Raw genomic sequence first — 17,852 nt, forward strand, 5'->3', positions numbered from 1 at the left:
CTGATCCGGCTGAGAATGCGTCGCCAACGGTTCAATCATCGGAGGATTTACCAGCAGAATATTTGAATAGCGCCTTATACAAGGAATCTCAGGCAGCTACGCAACCTAGGAATGACAAAGATCTTAGACTGCAAGAAGAAGATGATTTACAGCTAGCACTGGCCATGTCATTAAATGAAATCGATAATAAGAGCCACGTGCAGGCCTCGCCTTCTGTAAGCTCGTCATCACCGTCTATGGTGATACCAAAGAATTCATCAGAGAATAGCTTCGACAAAGCTGTATCATCCGCTTCAGCCCCTGCTGTTAGTGAACCTGAGGAACTTGATCCTGAACTAGCTCGTTATCTGAACCGATCTTATTGGGAAACTCGAAAGGAAGAGAATGAAGCAAAAGTTACCAAATCTAAATCCCGATCTACCACTTCTACGAAATCCACTGCGGTAAATCCAGTGTCCACGAAAAGTGCAAATGATGAAAATAACGCTCCAGTTATTCAAGAAAGTCTTACACGAAGTGTAAATCCAGAGCCGGAAATTGATGGAGATACTGTTTTTTTACAGACCTTTGTGTCTTCTTTGCAGCTATTTAAAGAGCGATTGGAAAAGGCTTCAACGGAGGGCAGAAGTATTGTTATTGATGCGTCTATTCAATCACTATTTCAATCGCTTACAGCCATGCATCCACAGCTGCTAAAAATTAGTGATGAAACTGACCTATGGAAGGCAGAATACGAAAGTATAATGTTAAAATTGAAAAAAGTAGAAGATGCTCGAACACATTTAAGTGAAAGGCGAGCACAGTATCAAGAAAGCTTACGTGAACAGGAACGCCGACAAATGGAATTTCGACGTATACAAATGGAGGAAAAATTGGCACTTCGCAGGCGCCAGAAAGAGCAATACTTACGTTATCAACATGAAATGGAAAATGAACGCCAGAAAGCTGAAGAACAGCAACGCCTACAGCAATTGCAATTTAGTCAGCAGATGCATAACCAGTACATAAATAGATTTCAACCTTCGTTTAATCAGAATCCTAATACTAACAACAGTATTGTAAACCAAGGGTATAATACAACCGGTAGCTTTGTACCGCAGCAGCTACCAGCTACTCATCAAGCTTTAAATTCTAATCAACAATTTAGCAACAAGGAAGGATCTTTTAATCAAAATCGGCAAGTGCCTCAATCTTTTAATGCAACAGATATTGCAACATCCCAAAATTCAGGATTACCAAGTGCCGGACCGATACAGCAGCCTAGTTCACAACTTCCCGTCAATTCTAATCAGACGTATGGCTATTCAGATGCGTCCTTTAATCAAAATCGTCAGCAACTACCGCCTTTGAATCCTGTGGACACATCAGTCAATCAATTGCCGATCCCTCCTGGTAGTAATGTCGCTCAACAGCAGCCAACACAGCCCGTACAGCAATATAATTTGCAACCTGGTCAAAATTTTGCTTCAGGACCGTTATACCAAAATCAATCGCAAACTAGTTACCAATCAAACCTTACTAGCTCTCAATCGTCCGCAACGCCTCAAAGTCAACAAAATTATATGCCATCTAATTCTAATCAAATACAACAATTCTCAAATCAACAGCCACCGCAGAATCCTCAACAACAGTTTTCTCCGTCTGCGATAACTCAAGTCCCTCAATCAAACATGATGCAAACATCGCCACAACAAACCTATGGCAATGTCCCGCCGCCAATTACAGAACAAAACAATCTGCCGTTAGGTTACGGAGCTCAGTCTGTGCAGGGAATGCAATATTCACAACCTCAACAGAACGTATCACAAACTTCTGAAATGCAACCATTAATTGTTTTTGACTAGGTTAAAAGAACTTGTATAATTGCTTGTAATTAAAGATAGAAATTATTAACATTGCTAGCAATATGTTTGTCGCTTAAATGGCTTTTCTGATTTAATGGTAGTTAGGAATGTTACTTTAGAGTCATGAAATTGATAGCAATATTCAGTACTGAAAATTCTTCATTAATCTCTAACCATTAAATGTATCTATAATGATATCTACTGCTATTTACTGTTATGTAGACCGTAACATATAATTAAATTTTAGATTGAATTAAAGTCTATTGTATTTATCGTACTAACCTTTTATGACTGCGTTTTTAGAATAATTTAAGACGATAAATAGCAAAAAATACCTAAATTGTCTATAAAAATCTAAAGTAAAGGTGTAAATCTTGTATCAATAAAATACTTCAAATTTAGTAAAAATGTGGGATACGTTGTATTTACCTGCTTTGAATGATTATAAACCACAAAGATTCCAGCCCATACTACCCCAGAGTTAAGACTTCTAATATTAAGGATGAACTCAGAAGCAGCAGTTTGAAATAAAGTAAAATTCAAAAGGACGATTTTTTAAGGTTTCTTGAATTTCCCGTTTATTTTCCCATAATTATAATAAATGAAGTAATTAGAAAGTATTGCCGATTACTTCACGATAGTTTCATTTATACTAGTACTGAAGCTACGTAGTCAGACTTTTAGTAGCAATACATATAGTACATGCAAATGTAATAATATGAATGTATACTGAGGCCTGTAGTTTGTAACTTCCTGCATTTGTTACTGTAGGCTGTGCTATATTGACAAGTACACTTCTGCATGCTTCCGCGCAATTTTTCATTTATATTATGAAGCCGTAAGGAGAAATCTTTATAGTCACACATTTTTATTGTCGTTTCGTACCGATAGAGTTTTACGTCTACGTTTCTGCTAATTGATCTATTTTATTTAATTTTTTGCTTACATCATACTTTCATGATGAGTCTTAAGAAGTATATTACAAAAACTATTAATGAATGCATATAATATACATATTATATTCGTATATTATCGATTTATGGATGGACTGCACAAATATAATGCATACATCAAATCTAGTCCTGTCATGACCAATACAAGTGAATCATTTAATAAGCAATAAACTGTCATATATTTCCAGTACTGATTGAATTTACTATGCATAATATGAGCGACTTTAAACACGTATTCTTAATGAGTATTGCCTGTTGATTATGTACAAAAGTAAGCATGAATAGAGAAATTTATCACCTATTATTCAGGTAACTGATTTCACCAACTTTGATTTATTACAACAGGCATGTAATTAGGTGTATAAAGAACAGTTTTATACCGAACAGAACTACTTTTGACTCGTTGTAGAGCTACGGTGCAATTAATCTCATTCATTTCTAAAAGCTCTGTTTGTGAGACAATATTTTTTTCTGCGGCAAACTCCAACGCTTTCATTACAGTTAATGGTGAACTTACGGCAACACCTATGACACGTTTACTTTCAGATATTAAATATGAACTGTTAATAATAATAGGTTTATCTGGATGGCCTAATATGGCCAATGTACCACCAGGCTGGAGTAAAGATATAAAGAAATCATAATCCTTCAATGCGACTGGTGATGTAATGAGAATGCAATCCATCTTTGGTGCTCTTGTTAATAATTCTTCATCACCAACGTCATAAAACTCTTGAGCACCAAATTTTAACGCATCCTGAGACTTCTCTAATTTGGTGGATAATGCAATCACTTTACAACCCCAGGCTCTCGCATACTGTACTGCTAGATGACCGATTCCACCAATTCCTAAGACACCAACACGATTTCCAGGCTGAATACCAGCATCACAAAGAGCCGAATAAGCAATGGATCCTGTAAATAGAATAGGTGCTGCCGCAATAGAACTCATAGTCTTTGGGATTGGGTAAACATATCGAGCATCCCAGACAACACCATCAGCAAATCCTCCATAAGCAATTTTAGAATTTGCGGACGTATCTGAAGTGCTATCTTCGTATGATAGTGTGCTGGTTGGTTGTTCAAATTTTGTATAATAATCATCATTAAAAAAACCCATCCCAACACGCATTCCAGGCTTAATTCCTTCCACATCTGATCCTACAGCGACGACACTGCCGACAATTTCATGTCCTGGTACTTGACCTTCACGTACTAGTAAATCTAATTTTCCTACGGAACAGCACTCAATCTTAACAAAGCAATCGCTAGGCTGTAGTGGCGGCACTTCTATTTTTTCAATGTTGAATAGATATGCTTCAGTATCTCGTAACTGATAAGATGTAATAACGCCCAAAGAATTCAGAAAAACCATAACGAAATAACGAAATATAGTACTCTTAATTAGTTAAAGAAATCGAAGACCACTATGTATTTACATATAGCTTCGTTGTTAATGAAATGTTGACGATGAAAAGAAACCGTTCTTTATCTATTTATAGTTAATAATACTGTATAATCGCGATAGTCCACATATCTGCAGCCGTTGTTATGACAACAACATTATTGTCTTTATCTTATTCACATCCAGATTAGGCATTAGTTAACATTATACTGTACAGCGGTAACCCCCCTTACCTACATAGACAACACTTAAAAACTCTTATAGGTACAATATTAGGAATAGAAACCGTAATCAATTTTTAAAGCTGATTATATTAATTATCCGTTCCCTTAGAACTAGCTACGGAGTTGATGTTTAATAATATAATCTCTTTATTTTTACTTATCTGCAAACCTAGTAGTTACTCTGTAGAGACAAGAAAATACAAACAATAGAATACTAACTTATCCCTTATGAGTCTATAATATTATCGTACCTACCCCGTTACCAAAATCAGATACTATCTAGTTAAAAATGTGCTTCATTTCCATTATATTATCCAAGGGTTAAAGTTGTACAGCATCATGCTAGTAAATTGAGTTCATACGGATAGCATACTGTATATAAGTCTTAATCGAATTGGCGCACTGTTGCTTCTAAGGAAAAATTTTATGAATTCTTTAGTGTTTTGCACCATAACTCAAGTATAAGCTCAGTAATAGAAGTCTTAAGCCTGATCATTAGAAGATCAGGCACATAAAATATTATTCAGGTTGATCTAGATTGTTTTTAGTATCCAATCTTATTTCGAATTAATTTAAACACTCTAGCTTTAATATTGATTTCTTTAATACCGATTTATGTTTATAACTAATCTTTTGGTTTAATACTAGCTGTCGTAGTTTAGATAGAGAGTAACTGATTACTAGCAAGCTGCATAGGGGCATTTGATTCGTTGTATTTATTTTCATGGCATAAGCCAATAAATATAAACATAATAAGACATTACCATGATTGTCGATTATCTAATACTGGCGTATATGATATTCGTCCATAACTAATTATTGCAGAGACAATAAATAATAAATAAAAAGTTTATGACATCTTTTACGCAACTCCTACTCCTATACTAGTCCTGTCAACAAACTAAACAAAATTTTTGAGAAGGTACTGGTATATAACATATATATAGTTAGCCGGCTCGTATATCATATCATAGCAATATATGACCAAAATTACGTTCTAAATAACGTAAACACTAAAAATGTCAGATAGAAGATTACCAAACTGCTTAATGAAACATGATATTCATTCAATTACTTCACTCGAAACCTAAACGAATCTAAACATAATTTACTTAAGTTATGGTATCAGATATGTGATGATAATGCTTCTATTTGGCATGTTGCAATCTTATGACATTGGACACAATGCATTACCGTTTCATTCTATATCTAATTAGATTAGACATTTGACATAATTATGAAATTATGTACCAAAGTTGTTTCTCTTTATGTTTATTGATTACTTCTACTGTATTCAATATCTTCATCCAAAGAGATTCTTATCTATCAGTATTTTACTGTTAATCAATTCGTAACTTCAAAAAATATTCGAAGACTTTATTATGAAATAGTAAACCGTAATCATATAAAATATAAAAGCTTAAATGATTGTTTTTTATTGCTTTTAAAAATAATTTCCGCTTCCGTAAGGAGAGATCGATTAGCTGTCGAAATAGCTCACTATCTGTGGTTTTACTTAGGGCCAATATTAAGTTATTTTCCTTGCACAATTTTACACACATAATCCCATGTATTTGGTTTACTGCTTTTCGATTATCATATTACAATCTACAATTTTATCGCTCATATTGTAAAGAAAGATTGTGCGTTAAATAAAGAATAAAAAATGTCTAGTTTAATTTTGATATTCTATGGCGTCTATTAACGTTATATCAGTATTGCAAAATAATAAGAGAAAAATTGAATCTTTATTACCCTTATTTACGTTTATCTGCATTAGCTCACCAAGCAGCTTAACAAACATGTAATCTTCGCTAAATACTCTCTCTCAAAAATAAGCAAGAAATTATAACTCTGAATTTACACATTACAGGAGCTAGTCTTAAAGTAGTTTGGCTAGTAGAACATATGGCAACAGACTAGAAACATTGTTTATCGCTGCTCTCAATTTGTTATGAAAGGCAGTCAAGCTTAAGCTGAAAATATAGCTTAATTGCTCTTGTAAGAACTGGCTTAATAAAAATTTAGACCTAAATACAATGACGTGGCTATTTTTAATATTTTATGCTACTTTTAAAATTTCACAATTTAATTACACCAGTCATTTACTGAATAATAACTGTATCACTTAAATACAGGCTCAAATGTTATTTATAGTAAATGTACATGTATTTGTATTTTATTTTAATTGGACTTCATATTCTTAACAAAGTAAAAGGTACTATTACTTACTTAAAGGATAGATCTAAGAACAGAATTTCGATTTGATCAATGAATTTCGTAAATACCATCGCTTTAAAATTACTAGAGACTCAATAGAAAGACTTAGTTATCTTTATAATCTTCATGGCTAGATCCTTCTTCCTCTATTTCATGGTCACCCTCCACTGAATTATCAGGTGTATCCAATTTTAAATTTTTTAATACAATCCGATAACGAGCCAAATTTCTTCCAATACGTTGAAATGCAGTCTGGCAATTTTCAGTATTCATTTCCATCAGCTCTATCTCTGCTTTAATATTATGTACAGCAACAAATTCTATCATAGAGCGTATACATTCAGGTGACGCTGCTATTGATCCAATTAAACTAATTTTTTTATTTATTATCAAATTACCATCCACAGTCATTGGAAAAGGTACAGCACCCAACATAATAAACTTGCCGTAAGGATTTAGTAATTTTAAGAGATTATTCCAATCTATTGGTACTGATACTGTACTGAAAATAGCATCGAGTTGTCCAATACTTTCTAATGTTTCACGATTAGCCGAAATAGTCATAAATTCATCTGCACCAAAATTCAATGCTTCTTCTTTCTTGTTCAAACTGCTAGATATCGCTATAACATAGCATCCCCAAGCCTTAGCAAATTTTATTGCCAGGTGACCAAGTCCGCCAATTCCCACTATTCCAATACGACTAGTAGGCATAATGCTTAATTCTTTCAGTGGAGCATAAACTGAAGCACCTGCAGTTAATAATGGTGCTATCTCAGCAGAAGGTATCTCTTCTGGAATTGTATAGACAAAACGAGCATCCCAGATAATGTATTCACCAAAGCCACCCAGCAGCGCATCTTTAAAACTTTTTTTATCAGGACACAAGTTTTCACGATTAGACTCACAAAATTTACAAGCATGGCAAGAAGAAAGCTGCCAGCCAACCCCCACCCTCGTACCAGCTTCCAAATTTTTTACGAGAAGTCCAACATCTTCAATTATACCAACTACTTCATGTCCAGGAACGGTGCCAGCTGAGGCAAGGAGATCAGTATGTGATACACCGCAATATTCGACTCTAATTAAACAGTCGTATTCTTCTAACTCGGGAAATTCGCTTTCAATTTTTGTAAAAGTGAATTCGTCATTATCGGCTATCATAAACGCATTAAATTTATATGGCACTGACATAATGGACGTTAACTTATCGAAACGTTTTCCTAAACTAGTTTAGCTTTAACTTTATACCTACAATGTATTAAATTTAAGAGAGTAAGTTTAACTCAAGCATGAATGAGAGCTAAATTTTCTTCTAGCTCCAAAAATTGCTGATATTTATAAACTAGTATGACACTTTCTAAATAATAACGAAAGTAAATGAATGTATTAATGCAAGAAAAGCAGTAAAATATATTTTACAAATTTTTTACCGGAATGAAGATATAATTTATCAAATTACAACGTATTGCCAAATCTACCGAATTATCATTTACAGGCACAATGGTTCACTATCATAGGCTTGACCTCTCTTGTACACCATGCAAGGCTTTTTAATGGCAAATATGCATGAAAAGATTCAGGATGTTTACTATACTATGTATTACTTATTATAAATTATCAACCAAATTTTCTTGAGATTCGGTAGAAAATCTCCTATAATAAATTAATAAACACATCAATAACCAGTAACTTCAAATGATGTTATACTGTACAGTAGTTTACCGTTCAAATTCCTCATCAATTTTATTATAATACATCTTAGGGTTTATTTCACGTTGTCATGGCAACGATCTAGACTTAAACTCATGCGTAAACTAGTCAGATACTGTACTTTGCTCATGCTATCTTACTGAAAAATTGAGTTGCACACAAGCATTAACGATCTCAAAAATGTAAAGTATTATATTAATGCGTTACTATTGTATTGATATTTGAGAATATTAATGTAGTAAGTCTGACGTAGACCGCTTGATTAATTAGCCAAAGTACCGTAGAGTAGACCGTCGTAAAATGTAAAGCAAAATATGCGTGTTAATACGTTACTATTCATCGATAATTTAGAAACATTAAGGCAGTAAATCTGATGTCAAGCAATATATTGATTAATCGAAGTACCTGAGTCTTCAACGCAATCCTCTAATAAGCATTCAATATACAGTTACCAAAGCGATCGTTAAACAGTAAAATAAGAATTTTGTAAAGATTTATTCGATACTTTACAGTCCATTTCGTCAGTAGGTGTACCGGAGTGGCCGCAATAAATAAGTGTATTAACGTGAAAGTTGTAATGTAGATATACGAGCTCGTACTACTTGGCAGCGTATTTCATAAATTTCTGTGCATGTTTTATATTCAACTTTACTAAAAATTAGATCATGATGAAAGAGTTAACGAGTTAATGAGAAATAATGTTGGAAGCCATTCATTCTTTTTATTAATAAGGTAGTGAGCTAATTAAATTAGAGGGCAGATTCGCGTTATGTATGTTTTAGGTCATCGAGAAAATAATTAACTGTTAATTAGTAATCGTACTTACAATGTCGACTGATCAACAAAATTTTACAAAAATATTTACACATCCTTATTGAAGCAGCCGTTATTCTAGACTTCAATAATGGAATAACGTGACAAATTGGTTCATCAACTTTTCGTAGCGTGATATATAAAGCCTGCTTTATCTCATCAATAAATGAGCATCTGCATTCTAGTGCTTATGATACATGTTACTATATTGAATAGATTCAAAATTCTTCAAAATATTATGCTTGCGAGCTGCATTATTTTTAATACATTTACTTGTATTCTGATGACCACCGATATCTACTGTATACGATTCTTATTTATGAATCTGAGGTGATACATAAAGTAGGCTTAAATATAGCATTCTTGGTGTTACAGACTGCGATCCAATAGATGAACCTGTGATCCCTTTTTTGTTGGATAAGTAACTTAAGAACGTTAGCGAGCTCATTCGATACACAAATTAGAACGAATTTACGAACGAAATACCAACAACCCTTATATAAGTCTCTTACTCAATGAGGCTCAATAACAAGAACTAGAATTATAACTAAAAGTATTAATTTTTTTAGCCAATCTTCATCTTTCGTAGCCACAAATCCATTAGTATCAATGAGATAGACTTTATTTTCATCGTAAGTGCTGTTTAATGAAGAATCAGCTCAATAAACTTAGGCCTTGGTGAGTATAATACTGAGCTGACCAACACTGCCAACACCTACAACACTAGCACAACTATGAAGTTAATTAGCATATAAGCGGAGCACAACTGTAATTCGACATATAATAACGGATCCGTGTAGGAGACATAAAATTTCAGGGTAGGTGTACATGAAAGAAAGCGATGAGCCTTAGCTATGAGTATATAATTTAATATATAATCGGCAAATCCATCTATTAAATCATTCATAAAATTATCAATACTTAGAATAGTATTTTGCCAACCATTATTGTTACAGGGATCCTATTTTTTAAGAGCCAAATCTGAAATGTTGTCAAACTGTTATATTTATTATTGTTAATCATTATACCGTTATTAATAGACTACTTTACTTTAAATTTTTCTGCATAATTTCCAATTGCAAAAGCTTCACTTCTACATGATTGATCGAAAATTTTCCTTACAAGATTGTACGATATAGAATACTTTGTGAAGTTTGTCAGAGTGTCATGCTGATGTACAGAGTGCATCTGTATGACAAACTTCAAAGTATTCTATATTCACAATTCTTCCTCTAAGTTTAATTATAGCATACCTATCTTTATCTTATGGAAAGTTTACTTTCATATATTATATCAGCGATCGCATAAGCCTCTACTTTGCCCAATAGTTATCGCGAATCATGTAGAAAACGAAAGGTTTGATTAATTACCAACCGAGTTGCAGTAATACGTACTGCTCTGCGTGTGCATTCCTAATTTCTAATAACCGTAATATAACAGTGTATTAACCATACCAGGAATCTGGACTTAATTACTATATGTCTCAATATAGTGCTCTTTTATACAGCTAACTTCTATAATGATCTTATGTTTTTATTGGTATTTAAAATTTTAAAGTTGAAGATTACAGTTGCTTTTCTATTGCAATTCAACAGTTTATAACTTAGATTGATTTCAATCAATTTTACTATAGTGTAATACAAGACACAAAGATCACGTTTTGTGCTATTAAGATGAAGTTAATCTTTTCTGTTTCATTTGGTTACTATTAGTTTATAGCATCGAGAATTAGATCCTCTTTTTAAATCGCGTACAGATAAGTGTAAAAATCCTGTCATAAAGGATTGATTCAATAAATTTTAAGTAGCATTGATTAATATTACTGTATATAGAAATACCAAATTAAGATAAAGGAAATAAAAAATGGAAATAAAGATTACTAAATCAAATAATTACATTAACTACAATCATTTAGAAGTTGTAGCAACATCAATATCGTATATAAATACGCCAGAAATAAAGTTCAGTAAGGAGTAACATTAAGCACTCATTACAAATGCGTCAAACAGTAATTAATCCTATTCGATCATACAACGCTTTGTTACTAATATTACAGTACATAATTCATTATCCACAGAGTATTTAAATTAATTTACATTTGCAAAATTTCTCATATAATGCAAACTGCAATAAGCATAAAATAAAAATAAGTTATAAAGAAGATGTGCTAGGGTGATCTTTGATATAGTTAATTTCAAATTAGCTCTTAATAATTTGTATCTCCTATTGAATAATACTTATTCGTCTTAAAAAAATACAGCATTTTCATTAACGCCATTAAGTAGACCTGAAGGAATTTAGAATGAATGCTATCTAGGGTTTACTCGCGGTTGTAACTACACGCCGTTAATATAGTTTAACATGTAGAAATTGGTAGCTATCGGCAACTAATTAGATCTTTTACTATAATATTTCATAAGCACAATGTAATAGTAACATAAAGGTTCGAATTGGCGAGAATGACTATGATCGCGTACTCTCAGTCAATAGAGCATGTACGAATAACTCCCGAAATAGTAATAGGTACATTAGGTAAACAAATCATCAGTAAATTGCTATTAAAATCCTTTCCTAATTTTTAATATTTCATAATTTTTACATTTATAATAATAAAATAGCTTTGCAAATAAGCAATGAAGGCTCTTTTATCCTTCTTGTCCTTTACTTAAATAATCGTTTCGATTTTACATAGTATCTTGCCTTTATATAGCGGCAGCTGATCTTCATCATCTGAATATTCTTCCATTACCGCACCGCATTCGAAATCTTCACACTCTTCTTTGAAAAAATATCTAAAAGTATAGCGTCAATAATAATCAGTGAATCTTTTCCTTGCATTTGGATTAATTCAACTAAAACGATACAAAATGATCACGATTTTCATTGTAATGGATTGTTAACTTAAAGCAGATACAAATCAGTTAAAATATTAAAGAAATATACACTATATCTTTATTTGAATACGTGATCTATCAGTTGTAAGTCTCCTAATAATTTATGTATTATAAAACTACGGTATAATTAATTTCCAAACCATATAAAGAAATATCCTTGAATGTAATAATTGTTACCTGAATTCTCCCTTCTTACTTAAAACTGCTTTGAATTGGCCCAATGTTATATCTCTACCAGGGACAGTGATACGATATGGGACGGACTCAGAACAAAATGTGTAAGTCACCGTCGTTCCTTTGCTACTGTTCGACTTCCTTTTAGGCTTCGTTGATGTCTTATTAACATTGCATGATTCGCCTAGAGAAGTTCTAGATTCGGTTAAATGGGGCGGATTCGTATCCATTCGATACTCCGCTTGCTTAATTGTATTTGCACTTAGCTCACTGCTATACTCTGAATCCTCACTGTAATAATGACAAAACAAAAAACTAGTTAAAATACATTTTTCAATTTATGCTTAGGAGCAATCAAGAAATGATCTCTTAAGTAATTCAATGATTACTATACAACATTATTGATGACTATGCCAATTGGATTTGAAGTTAAATACGTAATAATAGAAAATAGCATCTACAATTTTTATCTACTAACGAGTATATCATCAATTAATACAAAATAAAGATCTAATTTCCTTACCATTCATTGTGCTCAAATTCTTCTACTTCCAGGCGTTTCTTCACTCCTTCTAATATTTGTAACGGTTGATTACATTTGAAATGGCCACGTCGATGGTCGTTATTGTCAGTACCATGCGATGAATAAGACATGCGGCCAGGCGAAAGTACTCCGCTGTGATGATATCCTGGTGAACGTACATAGCGATCGTCATATCGATAACCGTGATTTGTATTTACCACTACAGGGACGCTATAATCGGAAAGATTTGGCATCATATTTCTAAATGGAGGTTCAGTTGTGCTTGACCGTTGAGAGCTACTGTTAGAATTACTATGGTAATCGCAGGTTTGCTGAGACTGCATCATAACAACCCCAGATTTTCGTTCACGGTCACGTTGCGGTTGGAAATAATGATTTCCATTGGGATCATTAATCGGGCGATATCTTCCCGTTTCGTTAGTTCTAATAGCTGATTTACCAGAACCTTCATAACTACGGCAGAACAAATAAAGTTTTATAATTTATCAATAAATAACAGGATATCGCTATTTACTGTACAGTCTACGGAAAAAGAACAAAAGTGATCTGTGATTTCCCTAAAAATTAAGTTACCGATGAGTTTAAAACTGCTGCATGTGTTAATTGTACATATATACTGTACATTGTACGATAACAACATAGCTAAATGTATAAAGTCTTGCTATCATAAATAATAATAATTTTCACGATATAAGATTAGACATGTACGAATACAGGTATTATAGTAACGAGGGCGAGAAGTCCTTCTGTGGCGACTCACAAATTACGGTACATTATTAACCCAGATATGACTTTCATAACAATATCAAATGTCATCGTGTGTATAAAATATTACTTTTTTATTTTTCATTAACTGTATAAAATCAAATTTACCTTTGGTAAGGCTCAGGATCAAGGTCATTTCTGTCTCTCATAGTTGTACTGTTACGACAGGAGAGATCTCGCTTCCTATACTTTACAATTCCCGAATCGGTCATGCTAATAATATCATCAAAGTCACGAGAGGAATAACGGCTACTGCTATTGGAAACTACTACTCCATTTCCTTCTGAGATACGATGCACTGGGATTAGCGTTGGTCTACCATTGGATATTGAAGTTTCACCACAACTTCTCATAAGACGCTGCGGTTGCGTATTAATAATCATTCCGGCATTTCTAACTGATCTGCTACTATTATCAGCTGATCGCTCATGTCGACTACTACAATAACCACCCTGAGAATTAACAGAACTAAGATCAGATGTAGATGAATAATCCGTTATTGAGTCAGCACATGATTGCAGTTCGTCTACTCCATAGCTGTGTGGTGTGACTAAAGAATTGGTGGATGTAGTTCGATTATTCGGTGTAATCAATAGTTGTTGTGGTGGTTGCCTTATTCTGTGCGAACCAATTTGATTTCGTGCCTGTCCCTAATTATGTCGTATGATTGTTAATCAATAACAATAATTAACTAAGACTTTTAAATATTCAAGCAAATCAGAGTTTTAAATCTATCCAATAAGTTATTATGTCACTATTGCTGAGATTAATGCTATAACTACAAAATAAAATTTTTATTCTATCCAATCTTATTTTTGAGTTAAAGTATACATAAGTAAAGTTTAACCTGCTGTAGATGGGAACTGTTATTATTGTCATCATTCGATCCTGGCCGTAGTATTTTCTCATCGATTCTTTGTACTAGTTGAGCAAAGAATCCTTGGGGGTCGCTGCCACCATGACGAGCATCGCCTTGACGCCGCTATAACACAAAAATTTATACTTTGACTCAGCAAACTAGTAAAATTGAAAACAACTCAGATCCGTAATAGACACTAGTTTTTTTGATTTTTGTTTCCTCTATTTATCTTATAGACGTAGTTACTATGATGATAAGAACAAATTTAACTAATTTTAACTGTTACAGCGTATTAGGTACGCAATAAGATATTAAAATAGTGAACCCTAATCACCGATGGTCCTTTTCTGTTTAATAATTTCACTTTTTCTTTCTGGGCTTTATAATCAAAGCCGTCGTCTTTATTGATAACGATAGTAGATAAATCAAGCCTGCCATGAAAGAAATAATATCAATGAAAACCGATACTTTTGCGAGACATTGTGGCTAAAGTCAATTTGTTAAGTCATTCACGATATTCGTAAAACAGTAGTTTAACGAGTACTTGTGAATTTCTAACCTATCGCGTTGATTTTCAGTTGCTATTCCCTTTCTTCGCTCGTTTATCGGTTTATCTGATTCATTTGGTATCGTCCTAATCATGAAATAGTTATATAGTTATAGTATGAAACTAATAGTTATAACAATTTGCGAAATGAACCAAAACCGATGAATTGTTTAATTATTGTTCGTTTGTATAAACGTAAAAATCAAAAACAGCTGATGATGCATTGTCTTCCTTTTACGCAGTACGAATCGATACTAGAGACTTACAGCTTGCTTTATCACGACTAATACAGAATGTCGTATGCGCATTATGTCGAAGTAATTTAAGTATTCTAGTAGTAACAGTGTACAAACATCGTTCAATGTAGATTAAAAACTATAATACTACTTATTTGCAACAAATAAAAAAGTAATAACACATTGACAAATATTTTGACTTACTTGTTCATTGCATTTGACTTTAAAGCAGCACCTTCAATATACGTATCTTGTTGGAGTATTTCTTGGTTTTCCACTTGTTCCTTAGTATGATCTACATATTGCTTACCAAGATCATCCGTTTCAAAAGTGGAAATTTCCTCTTCTGGTAAAGGTGATAAGTTTGTGAAGAGTGTAATTGGCGATTTAACTTTAGGCATAGACTGATGATATTGTTGTTTCTGTTGAAATGAGTGTGATTGATAGAATGCGGGTAATATTTCTTGTCTTATCCAATTTGTCACTTGCTCTAATGATCCATCGAATAAATTATCTTCCAGACAATCATATGTTATTTTATCCCGGATTGCATCCTGATCTTGAGGTTGTAATCCAGGACAAATGGGTTTAGAGTTAAAACAAGTAGCTAAAATCGATTTGACAATATCATGGCGCTGAGCTAGTTGATGACATTGTTTATAACGTAGACATGCTTTCCAGAACATCAGCGCAAGATGGCATTGCCGGTCTTCCATAAAGCTCATTAATGCTGGTAAATCATCATCGCGGTCTAATAACATAAATGACGATAACAAGGTCGACTGTGTAGATAATGGCGAATGTGGAAGATTATCTTCCGACTCTGATCCTATAATAAGTGGAGATAAATTAGGATCGCCTTCACCTGCAGAAACTTGTTCTACAAGTCCACGATTGCCATGAGGTAATTGTCTACCTTCATTACGGCTCTGATAAAATGACGATCGCGACGGTTGATTGTACGATGACGAAGCATTAGGCGAAGGTAAATCCTGCTGGTTCTGGTACGTACTCTTATCGAATAGATGTGGATTACCCTGATTAGAATGTGGCATAGTCTGATGGCGTTCTTTTACAACGACATCGCCATTTTGATTGACCGATCCTGCCAGATAGTTATAATCTTCTTGATACACTGATTCTCCGCTATTCTGGATTTTGGTCGAATCCTTCTGGTTGGCCATATCGACCGAGCAAACCATGTAAAATGACTTTTTGTTGTTTTATGATAGTAAGAATAGATAAAAAGAAAAAAGAAGTGGTCTATAATATTTTAATTGAGTAATAAATTACGCCCAATGTTCTCTCGTAAAATACGCGGATATTGCGATGGTGCCTTGAGAGTTTAATTGTTTTCTCGCTGATTGGTAATTTTTGAATAGTTGAGGCCGTTGATTTCTACTCGTATTTAGCGAAGAATATAAATGTCCAAGTTATGTATGTATCTGCAAAGATGAACAGCATTCATAAAACAGAGTGCAAACTATCCTGTACAATGTTGAGAGCTTAAAAATTTAATTTGTACAATATAATTACCTTGACTAAAGCAGTATTAAATACATAGGATTACAAATAAAGGTGAAGATTGAAATTAACGATATCAAGCACAGTCAATTAAGTTGTATAGTGGCAATTACTCAACTTTATCGAACTACCAAATCTTCAAGTGAATAAAATAAATACTGAGGCGCCTACAACTGTACGTGAAATATATTGTACCTGAAGAAGTAAAGCAAAAACTATGATGTACATAATCTCTGTTTACTGCTTTGTGATGTCTGTAAACTAGAGCGTCAAATAGTGCCCGATTAAGGTTGCTCATGCATGCTCATACTTGTCTACCGGTTCAACGAAGATCTTACAATTCCACTCCGCCGTTTAGACAATTAGCATTGAATAGTACAGAACATGCAGAAGAATAGAGCGGTTTAAGCAAAAAGAGATTACGGAATATTTAAGTCAGGGTTCGTCGTAACATATAACAATCGACTAAGAAAAAAGTAGGCGAATCAAAGCTCATAACATTTTAACAAATAAATAAATAATATCTATATCTATATCTATATCTACAGTAGATCTATATATGCGCGTATGTAGAGAGAGCGATACGCATCTGTAGAATACATATCGTATACACGGTGTTATTATTAATAATAATTAATTATTATTGCCCTTGTACTTTATTGTATCAAATTGTATTTATTAGTATATAGTTTACAAACTCACGGCTCCAATGTATACCGTATCTGCAGTTACTGTAGTACTTAAAAGTTTCCGATGATCAAGAACAAATGGTAACCCAACTATCGCACAGCAGACGCTACATGATGTATTATTATGTACTATATCGATCATACTGGACTGTATATAAGACACATGTTAGGAACATGCACGCAATAGTGTTGTAGGTAGTTAACTAGTTCTGGTACACAGTGGACAGCCTGTTCAATTTTAGTAAACCATAAATAAATATTATTATTATTATTATTCGATACTGAATTGTGCGTGCATTCACATTCAAAAAAACTACCGCACAGTATCCAGTGATCACTGAATCGCTAGGTTCAATCGTAAAAAATTTCCTACTTGTGAAAGAAAAACAAAAACAAACTTGGATCAAGTCGTAGGTGATGTAAAATTCGTTTCGACAAATAACAAAAA

The 17,852-nt window shown here is 33.4% G+C and overlaps 3 protein-coding genes across 3 annotated transcripts; all 3 read right to left on the bottom strand.

Annotated features, from left to right (window-relative positions):
• Positions 1 to 3,116: 3,116 nt before the first annotated feature.
• On the bottom strand, positions 3,117 to 4,172 carry TRIADDRAFT_53009 (uncharacterized protein; the record flags this gene model as incomplete). The annotated part of the gene is made up of 1 exon (XM_002109740.1): positions 3,117 to 4,172. The coding sequence occupies one exon, from the start codon at positions 4,170 to 4,172 to the stop codon at positions 3,117 to 3,119; it is 1,056 nt and encodes a 351-aa protein (XP_002109776.1).
• Positions 4,173 to 6,751: 2,579 nt separating this feature from the next.
• Positions 6,752 to 7,810, bottom strand: TRIADDRAFT_20670 (uncharacterized protein; the record flags this gene model as incomplete). The annotated part of the gene is made up of 1 exon (XM_002109741.1): positions 6,752 to 7,810. The coding sequence occupies one exon, from the start codon at positions 7,808 to 7,810 to the stop codon at positions 6,752 to 6,754; it is 1,059 nt and encodes a 352-aa protein (XP_002109777.1).
• Positions 7,811 to 11,837: 4,027 nt separating this feature from the next.
• On the bottom strand, positions 11,838 to 16,375 carry TRIADDRAFT_53011 (uncharacterized protein; the record flags this gene model as incomplete). The annotated part of the gene is made up of 8 exons (XM_002109742.1): positions 11,838 to 11,964; positions 12,244 to 12,531; positions 12,764 to 13,237; positions 13,658 to 14,199; positions 14,397 to 14,531; positions 14,743 to 14,839; positions 14,968 to 15,042; positions 15,396 to 16,375. The coding sequence occupies 8 exons, from the start codon at positions 16,373 to 16,375 to the stop codon at positions 11,838 to 11,840; spliced, it is 2,718 nt and encodes a 905-aa protein (XP_002109778.1).
• Positions 16,376 to 17,852: the final 1,477 nt, after the last annotated feature.

Source organism: Trichoplax adhaerens, genomic scaffold (genome assembly GCF_000150275.1).
Source record: "Trichoplax adhaerens TRIADscaffold_2 genomic scaffold, whole genome shotgun sequence".
Lineage (NCBI taxonomy): Eukaryota > Metazoa > Placozoa > Uniplacotomia > Trichoplacea > Trichoplacidae > Trichoplax > Trichoplax adhaerens.